We start from the raw sequence: 27,463 nt of genomic DNA, 5'->3' as shown, positions 1-27,463 counted from the left end.
CACAGCTATCTGTTAAAATATGTTTGTATATTAACTTGCATGTGTAACATTGACAGGAAAACTGGTAATACTAATAAAAGATATTAAATGAGAATTTAAACCCATACATTGTACTTTCATCTTGTTTTTTATTCATACCAAGATAAACATATTACCCAGAATAAAAATCTAATTTCTTCGATTTGAGGTGAATAATGACGAAGTTTTTCACAATGAACCAAAGCACCTTTGACGACACGTGTGTATAATAGGGTAAAAGAGCTTAAAACTGTACCATCTTTGTACAAGGCCAAAATCCTTTAAAATGAACTTTTTCCTCCAGTTTAGTTTATTCATACCTAGATTAACATATCACCAAGCACAAAAATCTGACTTAATCTATTTGGGATGAAAAATGAAAAAGTTTATCAAAAAGAACAAAAACACGTTTGACAGCAATCTTGTACAACAGAAGAAAAGAGCTTAAAATTGTACCAACATGTATCAGGCCAAATACTTTAAATTGATTATTTTCTTCTGGTTTGTTTAAATCTATACTTAGATTAACATCTTGCCTAGCATAAAAATCTTACTTCAACGATATGGAATGAGAACTAGAAAAGTTTGTCAAAAAGAAAAAAAACGACTTTGGCGACAGGTGTGAAAAATGATTGAATGGAATAACAGTATAAAATAGTACAAATTGTACAAAGGCAAAATCCTTTAAAATACCTCATTTTCGTCTACTTTTTATAAATCATACATAGATTAACATCTCACCTAGCATAAAAATGTTATCAATATGTGATGCTTAATGAAGATGTTTAAAAAAAAATGCTTCGGGCCTTTCAATTTTTAAAAAATTATCGAAAATGAACAAATCCAGTGTTCTCTTTCAAATTCCGATAAATTAATAATTAATTAGAATAACAACTACCAAAACCTAAAGAATTATCAACACAGAAAATAAATACTTATTTTTATTCACACAAAAAAATATTCAATATGTCTTTTTTTGGCGACCGACTTTGCTCACTACTACTACTACGCGAAGTTCGTAACGTTGCGCTTTCAGACATTCATTGCTCTGCAAACTGACAACCGAGCGCTAAACACACTAATTAACACATTAAGATTGTTAGTAACAATATCAATATAATATTTACTTCCAGATCATGCTCAGAATACCCTACGACAACAAATATTAACGATTAATTACGAAGAATAATTGATTGCTTTATAACAAAATGGCCGACAGTAGCTGGAACAGGGAAGAATCTACAGGTACACCGGCATCTCCAAAATCAATGTCACGGTACCCGCGTCCGCCGTTAGATATTATCGCATATCGCTATCGCGAAGAGGAGAGTTTCCAATCTGTGTTATCTATAGGTCTTTGGCTGTATTAAGCCAGCTTTTCACCCTGACTTGACCTTTGTAAGTGTCCAATAATATTCAAATAAAATTTCCCGCGGCTAGGTACAAATGAATACACTTCATTTATTCCATTGGCTGATTTGAGTATAACACCAGAACATTGGAAACATATCCGCGTCTTTGTAACACTGTTTTACTGCATGAAACAATTTTATCTCTAATGAAAAGGCTCAATAGATAGAACAGTTTTACAATCAATTTTCGACATAAATACAGTTTGTGCGTTCACCTTTTATTTTCAGAGAATTACCAGCCCAAAAGCGTTTATACTAAAGGCTATATTCTCATATTTAGTACTTACTTGCATTGCATTTCAACCCGCGAGGTTTCGGGTCAATTCGCGGCCAGTGTGTGAAAGTCAGAGTTTATATACAGTTCATCACCGGAGTTCGCAGAAGGGGTTGCGATAGTTTCATTGAAGGAAAAAATTGGAATCTATGCTATTTTTGTCTGATGGAGTAAATAGTTTGTTTAGTCGCTTTGTCGATATATCAATATTTTAGGCACAGCTGTTGCCTTGGTCGTGTACAGTTGGCGTAAACAAGCCGTCGTTTCAGCAGCAGAATTGTTACCTAACTTTAATGCATTGCATTCCAATCCGCAAGGTATCAAGGTCAGTTTGCGGTCAGTTGCAGAAATCTTTATATAAACGCCGTCTCGTAAACTTTGTGCACTTGAAGTCTGTTTTGATCAGAAAGATACTAAATAAAGATATTCGGCGATATTATTGTGGTATGTCAATCATCGATTTTTAATATGTTTTCAAAATTTGCATGATAAGGGCCAATTTTGATAAAATTAATTAGAAATATTTATCCATTTAGACCAGTTTATTAAGCATGAGCACAATAATTCACTATACTATAATTATGCAATTAAATAAAATTCGAGTATTGCCGGCTGACCTATATGCACTCGTTTATTTTCATGTTTCTTGTGTTTTTCTATTCTGTAAATATAGATATCTGAGTAATAATATCACATAATGCAAAATAAGCCACGAAATCTGGCGCAACACCCCGTAATTGATTTTCTTGTGATGTAGCTAAGAACTGCGCAGAAAAAAGGCATTCGCTACTTTTTATCTCATAAAGATAACTTTTGATCGTTCATAAACATCGACCACAATCAATGCCGTATATCTTTTTTAAAGATATTTCTTGTTACCACTCAGCTTTCTTAGCCAGGTAGTGTCTGATACAGTTAGAAAACCAGCATGAGTTGCCCTGAACAAATTGATAATGACCACAGACTGACAGAATCATGATTCCTAGGTACTTAATTACCCTCTCACTGTGCTCTATGCCAGATGTTAATATCAGTGGTCAGTAATACAAGCTAGTTGAAGTGTTTGATATATTTTATTTCACAGAATGAGTATTTAATGCATGTTTTTAACAATTAACAAAAATATGTAATTTAAATGGGAACTTCATATCAAAACAAGATTCCATAATAATTCACTTTATATAATCATATTTAAGATATGTTAACACATATAAAATGGATACTCTATGAAGACAATAAAGAAATAATTTCAATTATAAGCTTCTGGAGATAGAAATCAGAATCAGAATAACCTTCAAAGTCAAGAATATCTTTCTTATTTGCAGAGTTCATTTATCAAGATTTAATCATTTTCAGGCTTTATGTATTAAAACGATGTCAGAAAATTGAAAATAAAACGGTAATGAATGATACACAATATTAATGAAATAAAAATATAAAATCGATACATTTTCATATTTCTAAATTGTTTAGTTAAAACAGCCTACTGTTGAATAATATGTTTATAAAATTATATTTAAGTAAACGGCAATACCTTTAGTTAATTGAATTACAACCAATCAGCGGTGTCATCCTGACCGAAAATAAGCGCTTTTAGAATAAATATTTCCGCATTGCATAAGTGCTCACAAAGTAATATAACCCATAACCATCCCGTGACCGGTTCACTTGCGTAAGCAAACGAGACCGCAATACCACACCTGGATACAACAGTTGAGTTCGAAAATGGTTTGGATCGGTTAAAAAAAAAAGGCCGCCAGTGGGGGTCTTTTTCCTTATATTTATATAGTAAAAAGGCTTGTGAACACTCTAGAAGTCACATTTTTTGCCTAATCATCATGAAATTTTGTCAAAACATTAGCTATGTGGATGTCTCGGACGAGTTTGAAAATGGTCGTGATAAGTGAAAAAACATGGGCACCAGGTGGTGGGGCAGTTTTCTTTATATGTAGAAAAGTGAAAACATGTGAACAGTCTACAAGACACATTATCTTCATGAAATTTGGACATATCTTGGAAGAGTTCAAAAATGGTTCAGGTCTGTTAAAAAAACCATGGCCACCAGGGGGCCATTTGTTGTTCATTCTTCATGAAACTAAGTTAGAACATTATTGTGTTTCATTGATATCTTGGGCTGCAAAGAACAGGTCATTTCTTTTTATCTCAGGTGAGCGACTTTGGGCCTTTCAGGACCTCTTGTTTATTGAAATGATTGAAAAATGTTGTAGTTATTATATAAGTGGCATGTGTCATAAAACCAGAACATACTTTTTCATGTTGAACATGGCAGTTGCCGAACGTCTTGTTCAGTATGGAATTTATTGTTCTCTTTTGTATACCACAAAATGAAATGAAGTAGAGTTAAGCAATTTATGAATAATTGGTAGAAAAACAATTTCCTTAAATGAAAAATATAATAAAGCCTTTCTTTTCATAAAGTACTGATACACAGCAATCAGCATAAACCAGAACAGACTGAGAGTCTTTTGCAGGCTGTTATGGTTTTAGGCTGGTCGCATATAGCAATTTTCACTTTGCTTATGGAAGGATTAATAAAACCCCGCTTTTTTAGCAGGAGTTTGTGCTACAACACATGATATTTTCAGAGGGATTTTGTGCTACAACACATGTGGTCAGCCCTTATTTTCAGAGCAATTTTGTGCTACAACACATGTGGTCAGCCTTATTTTCAGAGCAATTTTGTGCTACAACACACGTGGTCAGCCCTTATTTCCAGAGCAATTTTGTGCTACAACACATGTGGTTTCCCCTTATTTTCAGAGGGAGTTTGTGCTGCATCACATGTGGTCCGCCCACGAGGATGCCATCTCCCTCACGGAGGAGGAGGATCTCCACCAGACAGCCTACTTCCTGCGTAGGGACTACAACTTCATGAAACAGGTTACACACCAGTAAATGTTGTGATATGTTTTTGTGATTTTTGATAAATTTAAACTAGTAACATAATTAAGTGCTTTGTAAGGCAGCAAAGCATTACGACAGTCTAAGTTATTAAGATTCAAGTCTAACAGATATTTGTTTAGGATTTTCATACAACCGTTAAAAAGCTAAGGCGTATATGGGAACACTTGCGGTGGGTGGAGGTGGGTTTTGCCATGTCCAGGAGAACAATGTTCACTTATTTAGTCTCAAAGTTTAAAATGAGATCATTATTAAACTTGGTTAAAATGTTTGTGCACATAATATCTCTTCCAAATTTGATAATCCGCCAAATCATGTAAAGCTTTTATGAATAATTGCACTTGAATAATAATAATGATATAAAGTGACTAAAATAACAGTGTCCGTTCTCTTACTCATACAGTTTAAATCAGATCATTATAAAACTTGGTTATATTGTTGTGTTCATAGTACTGGTATATAGGTCCAGCCAGATCATATAAGCACTCATGAACTAAAGCTCTTGAATGGTAAAAAATGTTCAAATTAACGCTCTCCTAACTCAAATAGTTTGAAACACTTCATCATGAAAAATGTTATTATTTTTATTGACATAATTTGTCAGCCTATTTGCATAACCAGCCAATTGGCCTGAAGTACTTTTGAATTTAATAATGGCCCTTGGAAAATTATAACAAATTGGCTAAATTATCTTAATTTAACTCAACTTCTGCACAATTTTGTTATCTTAAAGTCACTGGGTTGTCACAAATGACTAAGATATCCATAGTTTGACTTATCCTAATAAAGAATGTTAACCCTTTGCATGCTGGGAAATTTGTCGTACTTTTGAATTTAATTATGGCCCTTGGAAAATTATAACAAATTGGCTAAATTATCTAATTTAACTCAACTTCAGCACAATTTTGTTATCTTAAAGTCACTGAGTTGTCACAAATGACTAAGATATCCATAGTTTGACTTATCCTAAAAAAGAATGTTAACCCTTTGCATGCTGGGAAATTTGTCGTCTTCTTAAATGCTGTCTGCTAAGTTTCTAAAATAAGCATTTTCTTCGATTTTTTTCAAAGAATACTTTCAGAATAAGAACGTGGCGTCTCATCATGATCCAAACTGTTTGCAAAGGCCTTCCAAATTTGGTTCCAGCACTGAAAGAGTAAAGGAGTGTTGTGTTCTAAATACATATCAGTATATAAGATCATAAAGACCCATGAAACAGATGATAATACATATTATTGCACGTGTTGGGAAAGAAAACTACTTGGAAGTAACTAATATTTTTATTGGAAACTTTGAGACAAATGATTTATTTTGTATACCACTAGAAGGGGTTAAATGGAGAATAACATTGCACTTCCACATAATCTCGAACCTAAGCAGATTCAAGGTAACAAAATTCTTCTGCAGTTTTAATCATATAATCATCATGAAACGTGGCCACTGTGTTTGTGGGTATAAAAACTTTGCCAAGTATATGATAACCAACCAGGTCTCAAAAGGCACTTTCTGAAATATGGCCTGTGAATTATCCTAAATTTGCCAAATTAATGCGGTCTCACTCAAATAAGTTTACTCTTCATTATGAAGCTTAACTCAGATAATTACAACTGGTTTATTTAATTGTGACCAGTTGGCTGTAAAAGAAAATTTTGTTTGAATTGCAATTGTCAATCAAATATGATTTATTGAATTTCATTTTGTGCAAATTCAGTAGCACATTGCACTATGTGTGTGTACTTTTGTCATATAATAAGCCATTGAGTAAATTAACTATATGTTATATTTTTAAACCCCCCTTTGAAGAAGAGGGGGTATATTGTTTTGCACATATCGGTCGATCCGTTGGTCAGTCCGTCCACCAGATGGTTTCCGGATGATAACTCAAGAACGCTTAGGCCTAGGATCATGAAACTTCATAGGTACATTGATCATGACTGGCAGATGACCCCTATTGATTTTCAGGTCACTAGGTCAAAGGTTAAGGTTACAGTAACTTGAAATAGTAAAATGGTTTCCGGATGATAACTCAAGAATGCTTAGGCCTAGGATCATGAAACTTCATAGGTACATTGATCATGACTGGCAGGTCAAGGTCACAGTGACTCAAAATAGTTAAATGGTTTCTGGATGATAACTCAAGAACGCTTAGGCCTAGGATCATGAAACTTCATAGGTTCATTGATCATGACTGGCAGATGACCCCTATTGATTTTCAGGTCACTAGGTCGAAGGTCAAGGTCACAGTGACTCGAAATTGTAAAATGGTTTCCTGATGATAACTCAAGAATGCTTACACCTAGGATCATGAAACTTCATAGGTACATTGATCATGACTGGCAAATGACCCCTATTGATTTTCAGGTCACTAGGTCAAAGGTCAAGGTCACAGTGACTCGAAACAGTAAAATGGTTTCCGGATGATAACTCAAGAATACTTATGCCTAGGATCATGAAACTTAATAGGAACATTAATCATGACTGGCAGATGACCCCTATTGATTTTCAGGTCACTAGGTCGAAGGTCAAGGTCACAGTGACTGGAAATAGTAAAATGGTTTTAGGATGATAACTCAAGAATGCTTACACCTTGGATCAAGAAACTTCATAGGTTCATTGATCATGACTGGCAGATGACCCCTATTAATTTTCAGGTCACTAGGTCAAAGGTCAAGGTCACAGTGACTCGAAATAGTAAAATGGTTTCCAGATGATAACTCAAGAATAATGAGGCCTAGGATCATGAAACTTCATAGGTACATTGATCATGACTGGCAGATGACCCCTATTGATTTTCAGGTCACTAGGTCAAAGGTCAATGTCACAGTGACAAAAAAATATTCACACAAGGGCTGCCACTACAACTGACAGCCCATATGGGGAGCATGCATGTTTTACAGACAGCCCTTGTTAAATTACCAATTGCAGTATGCAAAGGTTTATCAGGAATGACATTGTCCGCCTGAATTGAATTTTCATTTATAAGAGACTTCCTGTGAGCAAAAAATTCCAATTAAAATGTCCCTGATAAGCGTGTGCAGCCTGCTTACGCATTAAACCCAGTTTTCCTAAAACAAGGCTCAACAATCAAAGCATGTTTAATTTTTATTCAGAGAGAACCAGTGCTATTGAAAGAACTGGAGAAAGTGCGGGTTCCAAACCGAGTGTTTGTCTTTCACATGATAACCTGGTTACCTGGCAACTGGGTGACCGTGAAATGTTTGGATGGAGAGGAAACTGTTGTGCCCACGCAACTCGTGAATGAAGTCAACCAACAACGTGCATTACCCAAGACGGGGGATGTGGTGAGAACTGTTTTCTAGTGCTTTTCTTTTCACCCTTAACTGCTCAGATTGTCATTTTAAATCATATTAAATTAATGACCTTTCTTCCTATATTCAAATTTTAAACGCTTCATTTCCAACTTTAAGATACTGATGAGCTACAAACAGCATAAGATCTAAACAACCTGCGCTTAACTCGCAGGCTGTCCAGGTTTTAATGTTGGTTGCATATAGACATTTTCATTTTGCTTTTTAGCTGATAAGGATAAACATGAATCTTCATAAATTAATGATGATTATTTTTGACATTTATACGATGTGTTTACATTATTTTATGACACACTAGTATATTATGTCACAAGCAAACAGCCAACAATTCAAATGATGATTGTGTTTGCTAATAATGTCATGGTTTTACAAAATGTGTGAAGTACGAATGTAAAATCTTTACTAAAAGTCAAATTTAATTTGACAAGGGTAATAGACATTATAGCCATTATATACACAATACGTTTCTATATAGGAAATTCAAATAAATCCAGTGTTTTATCAAATAATTGGAGAGTTGTAAGTATATATGTTTAACTTTTAACCGCGTTTATATATAAGAGCATGGAGATAAGATTGTAGAAGTGCTTGTGAATCTCACTGAAACAAAATTAACCCATTTATGCCTAGCATCTAGAAAAAAGGTCTTGGCAAACAGCGTAGACCCAGATGAGATGCCGCATGATACGGTGTCTCTTCTGGGTCTGCGCTGTTTGCTTAAAGGAATTTTGTGTAAGAAATTTTATAAATATAGAAATAAATATACTAGACATCCCTAATTTTGGAAATAAATTGATCCAATTTAAAAGGATTGGAGAGTCCACTAGGCATAAATGGATTAACCTTGAACGTAAGAGGCATAGATGTCAAAATACAAGCCTCGGTCTTGCAAAATTGGGCTTAATACGCCTGCATAACGTTTTGTCTCTGATAAGCTGTCTGCACAGACTACTATGGTAAGTCACTTTCCGCCTAGACTGGAATTTCGTTCAGGAGAGACTTTAGAAGAGAAAAGTTTCCAAAAAGGGCGAAAGTGTTGTCCCTGAGTAGCCTGTGTGAATTGATAATGAAATCTGTTTTATTGGCTGTGTTGAGTCACATGATGGTGTGTACTTTGATTGGCTGTGTTGAGTCACATAATTGTGTGTACTTTCATTGGCTTTGTTGAGTCACATGATGGTGTGTTCTTTGATTGGCTGTGTTGAGTCACATGATTGTGTGTTCTTTTATTGGCTGTGTTGAGTCACATGATGGTGTGTTCTTTGATTGGCTGTGTTGAGTCACATGATCGTGTGTTCTTTTATTGGCTGTGTTGAGTCACATGATGGTGTGTTCTTTGATTGGCTGTGTTGAGTCACATGATCATGTGTTCTTTGATTGGCTATGTTGAGTCACATGATAGTGTTTACTTTCAGAGATACTACATCACTAAGGAGACAAAGCACAAGAACAGCACCAGCTACCCCATGTGGAGATGGCTCAACTACTTCCAACGGACTTGGGCATGGACATGGAACTCCATGTTCTTCTTTGGGGTAACTGTAGTAGCCACAGTCTCTGGTTATTCTTGCCAGAAAAACTCTAAAATAACATTAAATATAAAAAAAATATTAGCTTGACTATTCAACTAGCTATATGTCTCTGGATTATGCTTTCCAGGAAGACAAAAAAAAATTAAAAAGTATTTTTTTTTACGTAGCTTAACTATTCCCCAAGCTATACTACTCACACAATTGTGGGTTTATCCGTCAGCCTAATGCTATGGTCAAGGTTTGCGTTCAAATTCTCCATATCCTTGTTCACACAATTCATCAGGGTTCCCAGCCAACCAGGAAATCAGGGAAAACCTGGAATTAGACTTTCACTTTTTCCAATCAGGGAAAAGTCAGGGAATTTTGGAAATTTCCTGAAATCAGGGAAAACTCTGTTGTTCCTGTTACTGTTTAAAAATGTTGAATTACTTAACAATATATTCCAATTATTGTTGCAAAACAAACATTAAATAAAAATAAATGAAAAGGCGAGGAAAGGATGGCTGTGAGGGGAGATGGGAGGCCATTGCTTTAAAATTGCATAAATATAATACATATTATTGTCTGCAACCGCTATTTATTGAGGGTGTCTAAAATAAGAAATAGGTCGAAATTATTATCCTGGAATTTCTTTTTTCCATCAGGGAAAATTCAGGGAGAAATCAGGGAATTTTGTTTATACAAAAAGCTGGGAACCCTGACTCATATTCCATGAAAACTTACACTCATGTTTGGGGTCATTTTGTGAGTCCACTGACCAAAGTGCATAACTCTGACCTGCAATTAAAGCAAAGTATACACCTTTTGCACTTAGAAAATTCAGGTTAACATTTGGGTGCAACATAACTCTATATCTACTACAGATATCGAAAAAGAACTTTGCATAAATGTTTAGTTTAGGGTCTATATGTGTCTTGTTCTGTGAAAATTTGCCATAATGCATGTGCGTTAAGTGTCGTCCCAGATTAGCCTGTCCGCACAGGCTTATCAATGATAACACTTTCTGCTTTTATGGTTTTTTTAGCTTGGCGTTTTCTGAGAAAACCTGAGGTATTGTCATAGCCACCATGTCGTGTCCTCCGCTGTCCGCCGTACGACATCCGCGGTCCGCGTCGTGCTAAATCCTTAACATTTTGTTAAGGTTTTGAACATTGGCTCTAAATCAAATTGCTTCCACCGACAACTTTGAAACTTCATATGTAGATGCACCTTGATGAGTTTTACACGCCACACCCATTTTTGGGTCACTAGGTCAAAGGTCAAGGTCACTGTGACCTTTAAAAAAATAAAAAAATTAATTCTGACAAGCTTTCATTTATTCAAAACTGCACCCGTAGATGAGCGTGGCACCCGTTATGCGGTGCTTTTGTTTTGTTTAAAGGAAGTCCCTTTTTACCGAAAATCTAGTTTAAGCGGAAAGTGTCGTCCCTGATAAGCCTGTGTGGACTGCACAGGCTAATCTGTGACGACACTTTACGCACATGCATTATGCCCAGTTTTCTCAGAACATGACACATATAATCAGTTACTCACCAACTTTTATGACTATGACCAGTCTTTTAGCAGTATTAAGCCCCACTTTTGTACTTATTAAAGCTATGTTTAGGTTTGTGCGCAATATCTCTGTAACAACTACAGAGGTTTAAATGAAACTTCACACAAGTCTTTTGGATCATCATTTGAGATTCACTGACAAAGGTACACAACTCTTACCTGCAATCTAGGCAAATTATGTTCCGTTTGTGCTAGGAAAATTCAGGTTAACATTTGCATGCAATTACATGTTGTATTCCAAATTACAATATCAATTGTAGATATTCAATTTAAAATCAATTTCTGTTATTGTGATTATCAAATATAGCCAATGATCAAGGGGCATAACTGTGACCTGCACTTTATCAGAATAATACCACATTTGTACTTTTAGAATGTTGATCAAGATTTGTGTTTTACCTGATCAGTATATTATAACTTAAGTTTGCATTGACAATGAAACTATGGATATTACATGCTTGCATAGAGATCCTTTGGGGTCAGTTGGGAAAAGTTTGATGATTGCTAGAAATAGTTTTTAAGTTTCTGCCCAATAACCTTTATAAGTTTGGTGATATTTTGAAGAAATGTTACATGTGGGTTGCTTACAAACTGGTCTAGCATAGAATGTCATTTTTTCCTTCGGCTATTGGTCCTCCACTAGTACATGTAAATATTTTCTGACATATTAAGGCATACAAATTTTATATTCTTTATAAAACATCATACCCTGGCCCTCTACTGTGGAAATAAAAATGCATGCAAATACATCATTCTAACATGAGCCTTAAAATAACATGTCAGATCATTTGTTCAACATGCAAATCTTTTTCAGCTCATGTCAACTCTGTTGTTGTTTTATACAGAGTAAAATATATAGATAAAACATACAATTATTACACAAACATCACACAAGACTTGGACTTTCGGAGACTTGCATGTGTATATAGTTTAGATGCAGACTAATGAGATGACTCAAAATGTGTATTATAATAACACTACAGAAGATTGTGCTCACTGCATTGGGATAGATCTTGTTTGTTATGCTATATTGCATTATATGGGCAGCATATATTTTACAAACCGGGGTAAATATTTATATTTAAAAATGAATCATCAACACATTTTTCAGTGCATCATTGTTTAGCTCATCTATTTTTTGAAAAAAAAATTATGAGCTATTGTCATCACGTCGGCGTCCGGTTAAGTTTTGCGTTTAGGTACACTTTTCTCATAAAGTATCAATGCTATTGCATTCAAACTTGGTACACTTACTTACTATCATGAGGGGACTGGGCAGGCAAAGTTAGATAACTCTGGCTTGCATTTTGACAGTATTATTTGCCCTTTTTATACTTAGAAAATTGAAAATTTTGGTTAAGTTTTGTGTTTAGGTCCATTTTATTCCTTAAGTATCAAAGCTATTGCTTTCATACTTGCAACACTTACTAACTATCATAAGGGGACTGTGCAGGCAAAGTTATGTAACTCTGACTGGCAATTTGACAGAATTTTGTGCCCTTTTTATACTTAGAAAATTGAAAATTTGGTTAAGTTTTGTGTTTAGGTCCACTTTTTTCCAAAAGTATCAAAGATATTGCTTTCATACTTGCAACATTTACTAACTATCGTAAGGGGACTGTGCAGGCAAAGTTATGTAACTCTGACTGGCATTTTGTAGGAATTATGGGCCCTTTATACTTAAACAATTGGTTAAGTTTTGTGTTTTGGTTCACTTTACCCCTAAAGTATCATAGATATTGCTTTCATACTTGGAACACTCGCAAACTATCGTAAGGGGACAGTAAAGGACAAGTTGCATAACTCTGGTTGTCATTTTTACGGAATTATGGCCCTTTTTTGACTTAGTAACTTTGAATATATGGTTACATTTTGTGTTTAGATCCACTTTACTTCTAAAGTATCAAGGCTATTGCTTTTAAACTTCAAATACTTTCATGCTATCATGAGGGTACTGTACCTGGCAAGTTGAATTTTACCTTGACCTTTGAATGACCTTGACTCTCAAGGTCAAATTATTACATTTTGCTAAAATTACCATAACTTCTTTATTTATGATTAGATTCGATTAATACTTTGACAAAACAACTCTTACCTGACATACCACAATTCATGTTCAACCTCCCCCCCCCCCCCCCCCCCCCCCCCGAATCCCCCCTCAATCCCCCCCATTATTTTTTTTAATTAAAGATCATCTTATAAATGACCACCACACCCTCACACTATACCCCCACCCCAAAAAAATTCTGTCTGTCCGTCCGAAAAAAACTTTAACATTGGCCATAACTTTTTCACTTTTGAAGATAGCAACTTGATGTTTGGCATGCATGTGTTTCTCATGGAGTTGCACATTTTAAGTTTTGAAAGGTCAAGGTCATCCTTCAAGGTCAAATGTCAAATTTATGGTGTCTGTCCGTCCGAAAACTTTAACATTGGCCATAACTTTTTCAATATTGAAGATAGCAACTTGATATTTGGCATGTATGTGTATCTCATGGAGCTGAACATTTTGAGTGGTGAAAGGTGAAGGTGAAGGTCATCCTTCAAGGTCAAATGTCAAATATATGGCGTCTGTCCGTCCGGAAACTTTAACATTGGCCATAACTTTTTTAATATTGAAGATAGCAACTTGATATTTGGCATGCATGTGTATCTCATGAAGCTGCACATTTTGAGTGGTGGAAGTTCAAGGTCAAGGTCTTCCTTCAAGGTCATCCTTCAAGGTCATCCTTCAAGGTAAAAAAAAAAAAAAATTCAAAGCGGCATTCTCATGAAGCTGCACATTTTGAGTGGTGTAGGTTCAAGGTCATCCTTCAAGGTCAAGGTCATCCTTCAAGGTCAAAAGTCATAAAAACAAATAAAAAAATTCAAAGCGGCGTTATCACGAAGCTGCACAATTTGAGTGGTGGAAGTTCAAGGTCAAGGTCATTCTTCAAGGTCAAGGTCATCCTTCAAGGTAAAAGGGCAAAAAAAGTAATTCAAAGAGGCATTATTATGAAGCTGCACATTTTGAGTGGTGTAGGTTCAAGGTCAAGGTCATCCTTCAAGGTCAAGGTCATCCTTCAAGGTCAAAGGTCAAACAAAATTTAAAAAAATTCAAAGCGGCGTTATCATGAAGCTGCACATTTTTAGTGGTGGAAGTTCAAGGTCAAGATCATCCTTCAAGGTCAAAATAAATAATAATAAAAATTCAAAGCGGCGTTCTCATGAAGTTGCACATTTTGAGTGGTGGAAGTTCAAGGTCAAGGTCATCCTTCAAGGTCAAGGTCATCCTTCAAGGTTAAAGGTACAAAAATAATAATTCAAAGCGGCATTCTCATGAAGCTGCACATTTTGAGTGGTGGAAGTTCAAGGTCAAGGTCATTCTTCAAGGTCAAGGTCATCCTTCAAGGTCAAAGGTTAAAAAAATAATAATTTCAAAGCGGAGTTATCATGAAGCTGCACATTTTGAGTGGTGGAAGTTCAAGGTCAAGGTCATCCTTCAAGGTCAAGGTCATCCTTCAAGGTCAAAGGTCAAAAAAATAATATTTCAAAGCAGCCTTCTCATAAAGCTGCACATTTTGAGTGGTGGAAGTTCAAGGTCAAGGTCATCCTTCAAGGTTAAAGGTTAAAAAAAAAAAAATAAAAAAATAAAAAATCAAAGCAGCGCAATAGGGGGCATTGTGTTTCCGACAAACACATCTCTTGTTTTTTTCAAACATGGTTAAAAAACACAAATATATATATATATTTTTTTTTTTGAAATACCGTCCAACAATCCCACCCAAGAATCCCTCCCCCCGCAAAAAAAAATGTTTGTTTTTTTGCATTTATTTTGCATTTTTGGAAGATAATGTAATAAATGACCACACCCCCACACTATGCACCCCTCTCCACTCCACCCCTCTCTCCTTTGTGATTGAAATTGAGATAGGTCCCTACACCTTTAAAAGAAAAATAGATGAGCGGTCTGCACCCGCAAGGCGGTGCTCTTGTTTTCCATTTATTAGGGTCTATTCACTGATTGAAATAATTCTGTCTTCAACCTGCGATTGCTAATGTTGCCATCTGCATTTATGAAGCAACAGTGAGGTTAAAGATTTCAAAAACAATTGTTTATATCTTGAAATTTCCTATAGTTGGCACACTGGAAATAAAAAAGAGCCTTGTTCTGAGAAAACTGGGCCTAATGTGTGTGCTTAAAGAGTCGTCCCTAAGTAGTCTGTTTGGTCTGCACATTCTAATCAGGGATGACACTTTCAGCCCAAACTAGATTTTTTTTAAAAGAGACTTCCTTTAGGCAAAAATCTCCATAAAGCAGAAATTGTCATCCCAGATAAGCCTGTGTGGACTGCACAGGCTAATCCGGGACATCACTTTACTAACATGAATAAACCCAAGTTTTTCCAGAACAAGGCTGTTAAGAACACATTTAATATAGTTTTAAATCTATTCATTTTAGCTAATTGCTAACCCCGGTATGTGAAATGCTCTAAAGTCAGTTTCCTGGAACTAGAACCAGTACTTGTTGTCTTTGGGAGAGATCTAAAGATAGCTGCTTCAGTGGGGATCAAACCCATATCCTTCCGGTCGCTAGGCAGACACCATATTCACTATGCCACAGCGATATTTTAAGATTTGATTTAGCACACCACATTATGCAGATATGTGCACTGTACTAAGAAAATCTTTCATTTCCAGCTGGTCATCCCCTGGTGCAGCCCTGTCAGTCTGCGAGCCCTTGTGTTCCCTAGACCCTTCATGCCAAACAGGGTCATCTCAGACAGAGACGTAAGTAGGAAAATGAATAAAGAGCCTCGCTGTGGGAAAACAGAGTTCAAGGCATGTGAGTGAAGTGTTGCCTACTTTTGGCATAAACTTTGAGAGACTTCCTCTTAACGGACTATACAATAAATGCAAAAAGTGTTGTCCGTTATAAGCCTATGCATACTGCACATCCTAATCTGGGACGACACTTTACGCACATGAATTAAACCCCATTTTCTTGGGACAAGGCTCATATATATATTATACTGTACATGTAGTAAAGTTTGAATAAGTACAGTGTGCCTTAAATTGTTCAGAATGAGCAGATGCCAAAATAAATCTTTCCATATCTGATTCTAGATGATCATTTAATACTGATCTTTTTTGTTTGCAATCTTAGGACTTTGAGGAGAAATTATTTGATGCTTACATGCTTAATTGAGAAAAAAAGCAACACCAATGATTTAATGGTAGAAATTCATTATTTTCACTCATTAAGTTTAACATTGTGATTCTGAAAGTGGGGCCTCTCAAATATATACAGACAAATATGAGTTATGAATCAATTTTAGAATAAGCACAAACAATCATTAATTGATTTTGGGATTCTTGTTCATTTCCATTCTGTCTTTCACATGTTTCTAAGTTTGACAACGTAGTTTGTCATAGATTATTTATTTTTAATTTAGTTGTAACTATATAACAGTAATATTATAGATATCAAGATCTTTGATGAGACAGTGCCCAAGTAAATAATCTGGGGCCACATTGGGCTCTTTAGTTGTTGTGTATTCTTCTGTATTAAGTAAAATACTGTAAACGTATAGAAATTCGTCGGTATGAAAATTCGTGGTTTAATAAAAAACAACTATTTCGTTGACACGTAATTTCGTGGATTTCAAATTTTCGGGGAGGACTTACCGTCATAATTAAACTTTTATTATAATAACCGGAGTAATAACGAAGCATAATCTGCTAATCTGTGTTGACAGCAAGACTTGATGTTAATGTGCACTGAAGCATGAACGTGTTTCCGATAATTGTCGATAAGAGCAATAAAGTGGCACACTTGTGGGTCCCCGCTGGCTAATTGCCATCAATGTTGTTTTGACAATATTTGCAATTCTCAGCGCAATCTGTCCCCTAGTAGTTACAATTGAGTAATAAGGTCCCCAAAATGTTAAAACCGTTATGTCTCTTTTAACTTTAAATTGCACTAAAAGACATGTGATAAATCTGCAAACTGTTAATTTGACGACGTCACGTAAAAGAGAACAATTGTTGATGTACAGTTTAAAAACCGTTCTTGATTTAAAAAGTATTATTACCCAAACACTACATTTTCAATTCGGAAATGTTATTTAGTCAAATTATAGTGTAATGTGACCAACTGAAGTGAAGTAACTATTACAAAAAACAAATATCTCGGATAACCGACCACAAAAGAAAATGCCGAAAATGACCGATTCGGATTAAAAATGTATACATAATCGTTGGTACTTGAATTCGTGGTTCAGCGGACCAACGAAATCCACGAAAATTCGTACCCCACGAAATTTAATGGTTTTACAGTACATTTGTGCCTCGCTTTGGGATGGGGCTTAATACATGTGCTTAAAGTGTCATCCTAGATTAACCTCTGAAGTCTGCACAGGATTATCAGTTACAACACTTTTTGCCAAGACAAGATTTTCATTAACAAGAGCCTTTCCTTGAAAGAAAAAATTCCTTAAAAACAGAAAAGCGGCATCCATGATTAGCCTTTGAAAACTGCATAGGCTAACTTGGGACAAAACTTAACGCTCATGCAGTAAACCTGGTTTACTAACAAGGCAATATTTAGGGCAATAATGGGCTTTTTTGTTCTTGGGTATGCCTGCGTATTGAGAAGCATATATTTGTCTTACATATGCATTAAACCCCATTTTCCCATTTCAGGGCAAGATGTATCTGGATGAGTCCTCTACGACACACACCTTCGTGTCCCGCCTGGCTGCCATCTGGAACAGCGTGAGCAAGTCCAGGACAGATTTCGAGACTGCCCCAGATAGAGGTGCTGGCATTATCTTTATATATGAGCCTCGTCATGGGAAAACTGGGCTTAATGTTTCTGCTTAAAGTGTCCAACTAGATTAGTCTGTGCAGTCCACACAGGCTTATAAGGGACAACAAATAATGTTTTTCATTTATAGGTAGTATCTTATTTCAAAATATCTAGTCTAAGGAAAAGTGTCTAAGCTGATTTGCTTGTGTGGACTGTATTGGCTTATTTGGGAGGACACTTTTCGTACATGAATTCAGGCCAGTTTTTCCAAAACAAGGCTTTTACAAACTCAGGCTTAGAAGTGGAACTATTATTTTACCAACAAAAAAGTGGGAGGCTATAGAAAACCAAGTCTTTGACATAAAATTATTGTTCTGCCAACAAATATGGGTGGCTGTAACATGTGTTAGATTTTGTCACATAAATACATGTATAAATTCCCTGAATAGCATTTTTGTACTTGAAAAATGTGCATACTTGATGTGAGATTTTGCATTTTTGTCATGTCTTGTTTGAGTGTTTTTTGGCCCCATTGTGTAAGTAGTCTATGGGAGATCAATAAGACAAATGGCAAGTTATTTTAGGCACCATGAGTTAGCTTCTCCTGATTTTCATTTATGATTTATTTGCTTAATGTGAAACTTGAGATACTTTTTAAGAAAATCAGTGTAAACACAAGAAGATCTTTTTGATTCAAGATTATTTCTTTGAATTTTTTTTAACAAGTGATCTCAATTGTGTTCATCAAACATAACACGCATGTACGCACTTACCTTATACATTCTGGAAAACTTCTGAATGCAGTGTTCACGAATTTTTTACGAGGCTCGCTCTGGAAAAAGGAGGCCCATTGCATTTTGCTAAAGTATGGTTTCCTATAGCACAGGCTAATCAGGAGTGACACTTTCTGTATTTATGGAATTTCTGTTTGAAGGAAGTCTCTTTGAAACTAAAATCCAGTTTCAAGCGGAAAGTGTCATCCTCATATGCTTGTGCGGACTGCACAGGCGTATCTGGGACAACACTACACACATGTATTAAGCCTCTTTTTCGCAGAGCGAGGCCCGAACAAATCTCATTTTCAGGATTCCTGGGCAAGGGCCTCATACGTCACCTTAACCGCAGTGTTCACACATTTTATACGAACTTTGCTCTGGAAAAAGGAGGCCCATTGCATTTTCCTAAAGTAAGGTCCGAGATTAACCTGTGGTGTCAGCACAGGCTAATCAGGGGTGACACTTTCTGCATTTACGGAATGCAGACTGCACAGGCTAATCTGGGACAACACTGCACACATGCATCAAGCCCCTTTTTCGCAGAGCAAGGCTCACACAAATCTCATATTTCAGGATTCCTGGGCAAGGGCGTCACGCGTCACCTTAACCGCTTCTGGAACTACTTTGTCAAGGGGGTGTGCGGCAGTGTTCTGCTTGTTGTATCCTTCCCTGCCCTGTGTGTTGTCACGTCGACGTCGTCTCTGTGTCTCGCAATCTTGGCACCAGTGTGGTAGGTGTTAAATGGCGTATTATGATTGTAATGGACTTGGGAATCACGCAAGGAATATGTTGAGTATGCAGCGTTAAAACTTTGATTTGAGTCTCACTCTTGGAAACCAAGCCTTAATGCATGTGCATAGAGTGTTGTCCCAGATTAGCCTTTGAATTCTGCACAGGCAAATCAGTGACAAAACTATTTGCCGAAACTGGATATTTGCTAAGAAGGGACGTGATAACAAAAAATTCCATAAAATCGGAAAGTACTGTTCCTGATAAGCCAGTGCAGACTGCACAGACTTATCTGGGATGGCACTGTGAGCATATGCATAAGGTATGTTTTTCTAGTGCATTGCTGATATCTTTTCACCTTATTACAAGGAGATTGTAAATAATGAAATGATACCACTGTTAGTTTAAACCTATTAATTTTAGCTCGATTGCATCGAAAGCCTTAGGCTTATATAAACGCTCTTGAGCCCGTTTCCTGGGCCTAGAACCAGTACTTGGTGTCTTTGGGGGAGATTTAAAGAACGCTCCCAAGATGGGGTGGGGGAGATTTAAAGAACGCTCCCAAGATGGAGATCGAACCCTTGACCTCCCGGTCGCTAGGCAGACACCATATCCATTACACCACGGTGACCTGGCCACTGTTACTCTGAAATGCTGCCACTGTCAATATCATGTTTTTGTTCATTAAATAAAATATATCTAACAAACATGTAACTTCTGTTTATTTTGATTTCTTAAATACTAATCATGTTTTGGCCATAGCCTTCACTAGTAGTATTAATATAAACCTAAACACAGGAAGTGATGTCCACGTCATACAGTAACATAATTTACCAGAATATATATAATACATTCTATTAATTATAATACAATTAGTTTATTTTAAAAATTTTGTTTTCCAGGATGCCTGTGATGTCACTTCTGTTTCACTGCTTCTGCTTTCTGGTATACGACATCGACAGCCCAGGTAAATTTATCTATGTTGTCATCTAGTTTTCTAGAAAGCTTATGATCAAATACTACAATAGAATGGAATTAAATGTTATGTTTTTGGCGTAAATGTAAGAAGTTGCAAAGGTTGTGAATCTAGCTTAATTTGTAAAATTATCATGAGTTTGTTTAATCTTTTTGTCTAGGAACACTTAAGTCATTTATGCCTAGCGTCTAGAAAAAAGGCCTTGGCAAACAGCATAGACCCCGATGAGATGCCGCATAATGCGGCGTCTCATCTGAGTCTGCACTGTTTGCTTAAAGGAATTTCTGTAAGAACTATTCTAAATATAGGAATAAATATACTAGACATCCCTAATTTTAGAAATAAATTGATCCAATTTAGAAGGAAGAGAGAGCCCACTAGGCATAAATGGGTTAAAAGTGTAATTTTTTTGGTTGACCTAAAACATGCAACTGATGAATATTAACTCAACTTGCATTATCATAAAGGACACTTAAAGCACATGCATTATCATAAAGGACACTTAAAGCACATGCATTATCATAAAGGACACTTAAAGCACATGCATTATCATAAAGGACACTTAAAGCACATGCATTATCATAAAGGACACTTAAAGCACATGCATTATCATAAAGGACACTTAAAGCACATGCATTATCATAAAGGACACTTAAAGCACATGCATTATCATAAAGGACACTTAAAGCACATGCATTATCATAAAGGACACTTAAAGCACATGCATTATCATAAAGGACACTTAAAGCACATGCATTATCATAAAGGACACTTAAAGCACATGCATTATCATAAAGGACACTTAAAGCACATGCATTATCCTAAAGGACACTTAAAGCACATGCATTATCATAAAGGACACTTAAAGCACATGCATTATCATAAAGGACACTTAAAGCACATGCATTATCATAAAGGACACTTAAAGCACATGCATTATCATAAAGGACACTTAAAGCACATGCATTATCATAAAGGACACTTAAAGCACATGCATTATCATAAAGGACACTTAAAGCACATGCATTATCATAAAGGACACTTAAAGCACATGCATTATCATAAAGGACACTTAAAGCACATGCATTATCATAAAGGACACTAATAGCACATGCATTAAGCCCAGTTTTTTACAGAGCGGGGCTCATTATCATTTAAGTTGGGAATAAGTCTGAGCTTGTGTAAGTACTCTAACAAATATAGAAACAAATTGCAGGTTCTAACTTCAACATGAAATAGAGTGCTAGGGTAAAATTATGAATGTGAGGATAAGAAATTACTTCTGTTCTTTTCGCTATACAACCCCCTGTCACTTGACAAGATTATTACAGGTCCTGGCTCATGTTATGTGTATGTATGATTCAGGGTTTTGTATGCAGGAAACCAGAATAAAATCTGTATCCGGTATGTTTATTGCAGGGAACCAGAATAAGATCTGTAGCCTGTATGTTTGATGCAGGAAACTAGAAAAAGATTTGTATCCTGGATGTTTGATGCAGGGAACCAGAATAAGATCTTTATCGTGCTGTATGTTAAATGCAGGGAACCAGAATAAGATGTGTCCTGTATGTTTAATGCAGGGAAGCAGAAAAAGATTTTCATCCCAGCTGATGCAATGTGTATGTCTGATGCATGAGGCCAGAATAATGCCTGTATCCTGCATGTATGATACAGGAAACCAGAATAATATATGCACCCTGTATGTATGATACTGGACACCAGAATAATATTTGTATACTGTTTGTATAAAACAGGGAACCAGAATAAGATTTGTATCCTGCTGGATGTGGTACTCTGGAGGTTCCTGGTGCTGGGAACCATACAACCCATAGCTGCCACACTGTTCGGGTTTGTGGCATGTCCCCTCACTGCTATGGCTATCAGCTTATGTGAGTAGGAGTTAACCTTTAACGCTGTATTAGGCATGTTGACGCATTGTTGTCCTTTCGAAAAGTCTTGAAAATTGCATTGTAGTCCTTTCAAAAAGTCTTGAATATTTAAATTTAAAGAATATTTGTAGCTCGGCGTTTTCGGAGAAAACCTGAGGTATTGTCATAGCCAGCTCGTCGTGTCGTCCAACGTCAGCGTTGTGCTAAAACCTTAACATTTTGTTAAGGTTTTGAACATTGGCTCTAAAATCAAATTGCTTCCACCTACAACTTTGAAACTTCATATGTAGATGCACCTTGATGAGTTCTACATACCACACCCATTTTTAGGTCACTTGGTCAAAAGTCAAGGTCACTGTGACCTTTCAAAAAAAATAATTCTGACAAGCTTTCATTTATTAAAAACTGCACCCATAGCCGAGTGTGGCACCCGTTATGCTGTGCTCTTGTTTAGTTTTCGGATAGTTTTAGAATAAGGGTCCGAATATAGACTAGATGCTATGACAATGCAGCAAAATTATTTGAATTATTAAACCCTTAACCACTTAAAAATTCATATTGGTAAACCTAATGGGTTTAATGTACATGAATGTAATTTTACTGCACTGGATCTGAAAGTAATGTGAGATAAATCAACAGTTGCAAAATATTTATAATAATGTAACATTTACTGGCCTTACTCTTCCATTTGCCAAATAAGCCAATGGCTACAAATTGACCAATTTTGCTAAAGAAAAGCCTATTTGGCTTTAAAAAATTCTTTATAAATTTGCAACAAATAACCAGATTAAAAAGAATGTTTCAAAGTGAGCCAAAATCTGCTACAAACAATTTTGAAAAAGGAGAAGCCCTGTTTTGTGTATAACAGCTTTCAATTCTTTAAAAAATATTGTATACAGAGAACGAATGCCAAAGAAACAATATGATATTTCCTTATTGAATTAGTTGGGGTGTTACGGAGAGGACTGCGTGGATTGTGGGACACAGCCATGTACAATATCGTGATCAAGAGTAGGGCAAGAGTACCAGCCAGTGATGGATTTGTGGCGCGAAGAATTGCAGGACCAGGACTGGCTTCAAATTACTTCTTCCAAGTCAGTACAGTGATATTTGCAAGTCATTATTTATGTTATTGGACTCAATCTGTGAAAACCGGGCTTATTGCATGTGCACAGTGTGTCATACCACACAGGCTTATCAGGGACGACACTTGCCGCCTTAACTGGATTTTCCTAAAACAAGACTTCCTTTAACAAAAATGGCCATAAAAGCGGTAAGAGTTGCCTCTGATTAGACTTTGCGGACCAGAGGTTTAATATTAGGTTTGTAACATTGTATTGTATTCAAATCATGCCCCAGGGGTCAAAATTGGCTACATTTTGGGGGTCATATGCTTTATAAAAATATATAAACTTGTACAACCAAATTACTTAAATTCTTTTCTCAGGAACCACAATGTTCTATTTGGTACATTTCATTGTAAAGCTATTCTCTTTAAAGTTTTTGTAAACCATGCCCAAATGGGATAATTACGTGATTAGCGTTTATATTGTATTAATATTTATGCCCCCCTTCGAAGAAGAGGGGGAATATTGTTTTGCACATGTCGGTCGGTAGGTCGGTCCGTCCACCAGATGGTTTCCAGATGATAACTCAAGAACGTTTAGGCCTAGGATCATGAAACTTCATAGGAACATTGATCATGACTGGCAGATGACCCCTATTGATTTTCAGGTCACTAGGTCAAAGGTCAAGGTCACAGTGACTCGAAATAGTAAAATGGTTTCCGGATGATTACTCAAGAATGCTTAGGCCTAGGATCATGAAACTTCATAGGTACATTGATCATGACTGGCAGATGACCCCTATTGATTTTCAGGTCACTAGGTCAAAGGTCAAGGTCACAGTGACTCGAAACAGTAAAATGGTTTCCGGATGATAACTCAAGAATGCTTATGCCTAGGATCATGAAACTTCATAGGTATATTGATCATGACTGGCAGATGACCCCTATTGATTTTCAGGTCACTAGGTCAAAGGTCAAGGTCAAAGTGACTTGAAACAGTAAAATGGTTTCCGGATGATAACTCAAGAATGCTTACGCCTAGGATCATGAAACTTCATAGGTACATTGAATTTGATCATGACTGGCAGATGACACTTAATGATGTTCAGGTCACTAGGTCAAAGGTCAAGGTCACAGTGACAAAAAATGTATTCACACAATGGCTGCCCCTACAATTGACAGCCCATATGGGGGGCATGCATGTTTTACAAACAGCCCTTGTTACTCTATATCTTGACTACTTGCTGCACAATATTTTAGAGGGTCACAACATTACAGCTCCCGCTAAGAAAATTTGCAGAGTGTTAAGTAGGGATAAAGAGCAAATAAACACTAATCACTTTCTTGCTGACATGGCTGGAAAGTGAGCGGCATTTAAACAAATAATACAAGTTATGAAGGGTTTAAAGCGGCAAATAATACCTGTCTCGGCATGGACGTTGCCATCTTGTTTGTCATGTGATTACCCCCTCTGATGCCTATGTTTTCAAAAGTGTCCAATCTTCAGGGGCGACATTTTTTTGCATCAACTTTCTATATACATGTAATACAACATGCAGTTTAGGTTGGTGTTTCTTTGTAATTGTTATGAAATACTCAAGTTTTAAATAGCTTAATACATTTTTGAGGAATATAGTTTATACAGTATGTGCACTCATTAACGGTTGGGTTTTTAATCCAATTACAATATATCAATGGCAGCCACATAAGTCTTTATACTGGGTAGTATCCACTAGCAACGCATACCTGATGTTGTTCAGATCCAGCCTGCACAGGCCCTGGCTGCGCTGGAGGCTACCATGGAGACGGAGGAGCTTGAAATGTACAAGGCTCGCACCACAGACCTGCTGGAGAAACCTGTGAGGCATTTCAGGTAGGCCGATTGTGAATGGAGCAGTTTTCTCTCCTTAGCCCACTGCATGCTGGGAAATTTGTCGTCTGCTAAAATGTTGTCTGCTGAATTTCTAAAATTAGCATTTTCTTCAATTTTTTTAAAGAATACTATCAGAATAGCAAACAGTTTGGATCCTGATGAGACGCCACGTTCTGTGGCCTCTCATCTGGATCCAAACTGTTTGCAAAGGCCTTCAAAATTTGGTTCCAGCACTGAAAGAGTTAATAGTGATCAGCTTTTTATCCCAGGAAATTCATTTTCAAATGCTCACCAATCCATGTAGTGTTCTTGCAAACACTTGATCGGTTGTGACAAATTGTCATCTATTATAAAAAAATTTACAGGTTACAGTTCTTAGTGTTTGATTGATGCTCTGACATTAAGATGTTTTGCAGCTATTTGTTTGTATACAGCACATTTGATGGGAATGATACAGTGGGATGTCAGTGTGTGGTACTCATCTATTAAATGCACTTCTTCAGAAGTTTTATGGACAGAGCTATATGTTATCAAGTTTTTGTCTTGTATTATGACATTATGATAATATCATTTCAAAGAATCCAATTAATTGAGTAATAAATAATGCAACATATGTTTATTTTCAATTTGGTGTGCAGACGGTATACTCATTTTTTGTTGATTATCCACCGCAAAAGGCGGAGGGATACAGAATTTGCATTGTCAGTCTGTTGTCTGTCAGGGCTCGGAAACTATATGAGATATCAACATGAAACTTCATTGGTGTTTTGGTATCAATAAAGAGAATTGCCATGCACAAGAACCATAACCCTACACTTTCTTTAATAACAGTTATTGCTATTGGTTGCTTTTATATGATGTAAATTTTCAGGGCTATATATTAGATATGATACAAGATTTCTACATGAAAATTCATGTGTGTATTGATATAAATCGGGAGAAGTGCCATGAACAAAAACCATAACCCTACACTTTCTTATATAGGAATTGTCACCCTTTGTTAGGAATCTATTATACATCTAGAGATTTGAACCCATTTATAAACAACATTTGTGGCGGCGGATATCAATTCAACAAATGTGCTTGTTAGCATTTTGTGTGTGTGCAAAAATAAGTTTTGTCTGTATTTTGGTAGGAACTTATTTTCTGATCTGCATTTTGGTCATTAAGAAGTTGTGCAAAAGAAAGGTGACATTGTCACAGTTACACTAAAAGGTCACATATTTGAGCAGTCATTTTTTGTTTGTTTTCATCATCAAGGATTTTCATTTTCATGAAACTGTGCTCAAATTTTAAGGTGATTTAAAGATTGTCCAGAGAGCCTGTCATTATGACTCAAGGTCATTTTACGGGTTGGATGTTGGAGTCTCTAATTTATTTCCACTCCATATCTCCTAAACCTGTGAAGTTTTAATCAAACTTGGCTCAAAATGTGCAGAAGGCATCAGACAGTCATAACAGCTCAAGGCCAAGGTCACACTTGAAGGTTAAATGTTTGAGATTCAAATTGTTTGTGCACTCCATGTATTGTTTAATCCTTTGAAAGATTTTTTGTAAAACTTGCATCAAATGTTTAAGTCAAAAGAATGATGTGCAAAAGGCTTGAGCCAGTCAAACAGGGCTTTAGGTAAAGGTCACATGTAACTATATTGGAGCCACCAGATTGGGACTGCTCATATTTTAGAGGGTCAATTAGACAATAGGCAGAAAGGTTTGGTCTTTCTTGTCATCTCAATGTCAAGGTCACAAGGTTTCAGCCTCCATTTGTGTGTATGCTCCATATTCCCGATATCCTTTGTTGGATTTTGTCCAATTGTTTCGCTCATTTAGACCATAGGCAGAGGGCAAAAGCCAGTCCTGCAAACCCAAGGTCAAGGTGACACTTGAAAGTTGAATGTGTTAGCTCTCTTTTCATGTTGGCTCTTTATTTTCTGAATATTTTCAAGGAACTTGCATTTAATATTTGTGGTATTCGGTCAATGTGCAGCCTTTATGAGGCAGTAATACCATTTCTATGTCAAAGTCAACACTTTCAGTTAAATGATTAAAATTATTGAGTTGTGGAATAAAGTTGGTCTTAAGATTGCCATTTGTTTTCATGGCAAACTTAATACTTCATTACTGTTTGATGACCCTGTATTTTTTCAAGGCACAAAAACATTGTAACCCACTTACTGAACATTGTGTCCTTTTAAAGAACATAATTATGGACCGTTCTCTGTGAAAAGGGGGTTTCATGCATGTGCGTTAAGTGCTGTCCCAGATTAGCCTGTGCGGTTTGCACAGGCTTATCTTAGACTACACTACACACATGCATTAAAAC

General features: G+C 36.3%; 1 protein-coding gene across 2 annotated transcripts in view; it reads left to right on the top strand.

Moving 5' to 3' along the window:
* Nucleotides 1-27,463, top strand: part of LOC127867377 (uncharacterized) — a 186,051-nt gene that overhangs the window by 49,881 nt on the left and 108,707 nt on the right. For both annotated transcript variants that reach the window (XM_052408477.1, XM_052408476.1), the window contains exons 16-25: nucleotides 4,486-4,605; nucleotides 7,737-7,928; nucleotides 9,371-9,490; nucleotides 15,722-15,811; nucleotides 17,726-17,840; nucleotides 19,181-19,337; nucleotides 20,239-20,303; nucleotides 22,067-22,201; nucleotides 23,147-23,295; nucleotides 25,028-25,140. In XM_052408477.1, coding sequence (XP_052264437.1) covers nucleotides 4,486-4,605; nucleotides 7,737-7,928; nucleotides 9,371-9,490; nucleotides 15,722-15,811; nucleotides 17,726-17,840; nucleotides 19,181-19,337; nucleotides 20,239-20,303; nucleotides 22,067-22,201; nucleotides 23,147-23,295; nucleotides 25,028-25,140 — 1,256 coding nt within the window. The remainder of the gene's footprint in view (nucleotides 1-4,485; nucleotides 4,606-7,736; nucleotides 7,929-9,370; nucleotides 9,491-15,721; nucleotides 15,812-17,725; nucleotides 17,841-19,180; nucleotides 19,338-20,238; nucleotides 20,304-22,066; nucleotides 22,202-23,146; nucleotides 23,296-25,027; nucleotides 25,141-27,463) is intronic.

Source organism: Dreissena polymorpha, chromosome 2 (assembly GCF_020536995.1).
Source record: "Dreissena polymorpha isolate Duluth1 chromosome 2, UMN_Dpol_1.0, whole genome shotgun sequence".
NCBI lineage: Eukaryota > Metazoa > Mollusca > Bivalvia > Myida > Dreissenidae > Dreissena > Dreissena polymorpha.
Note: the sequence above shows the minus strand (reverse complement) of the source record. Positions and strands in the feature narration are given on the sequence as shown.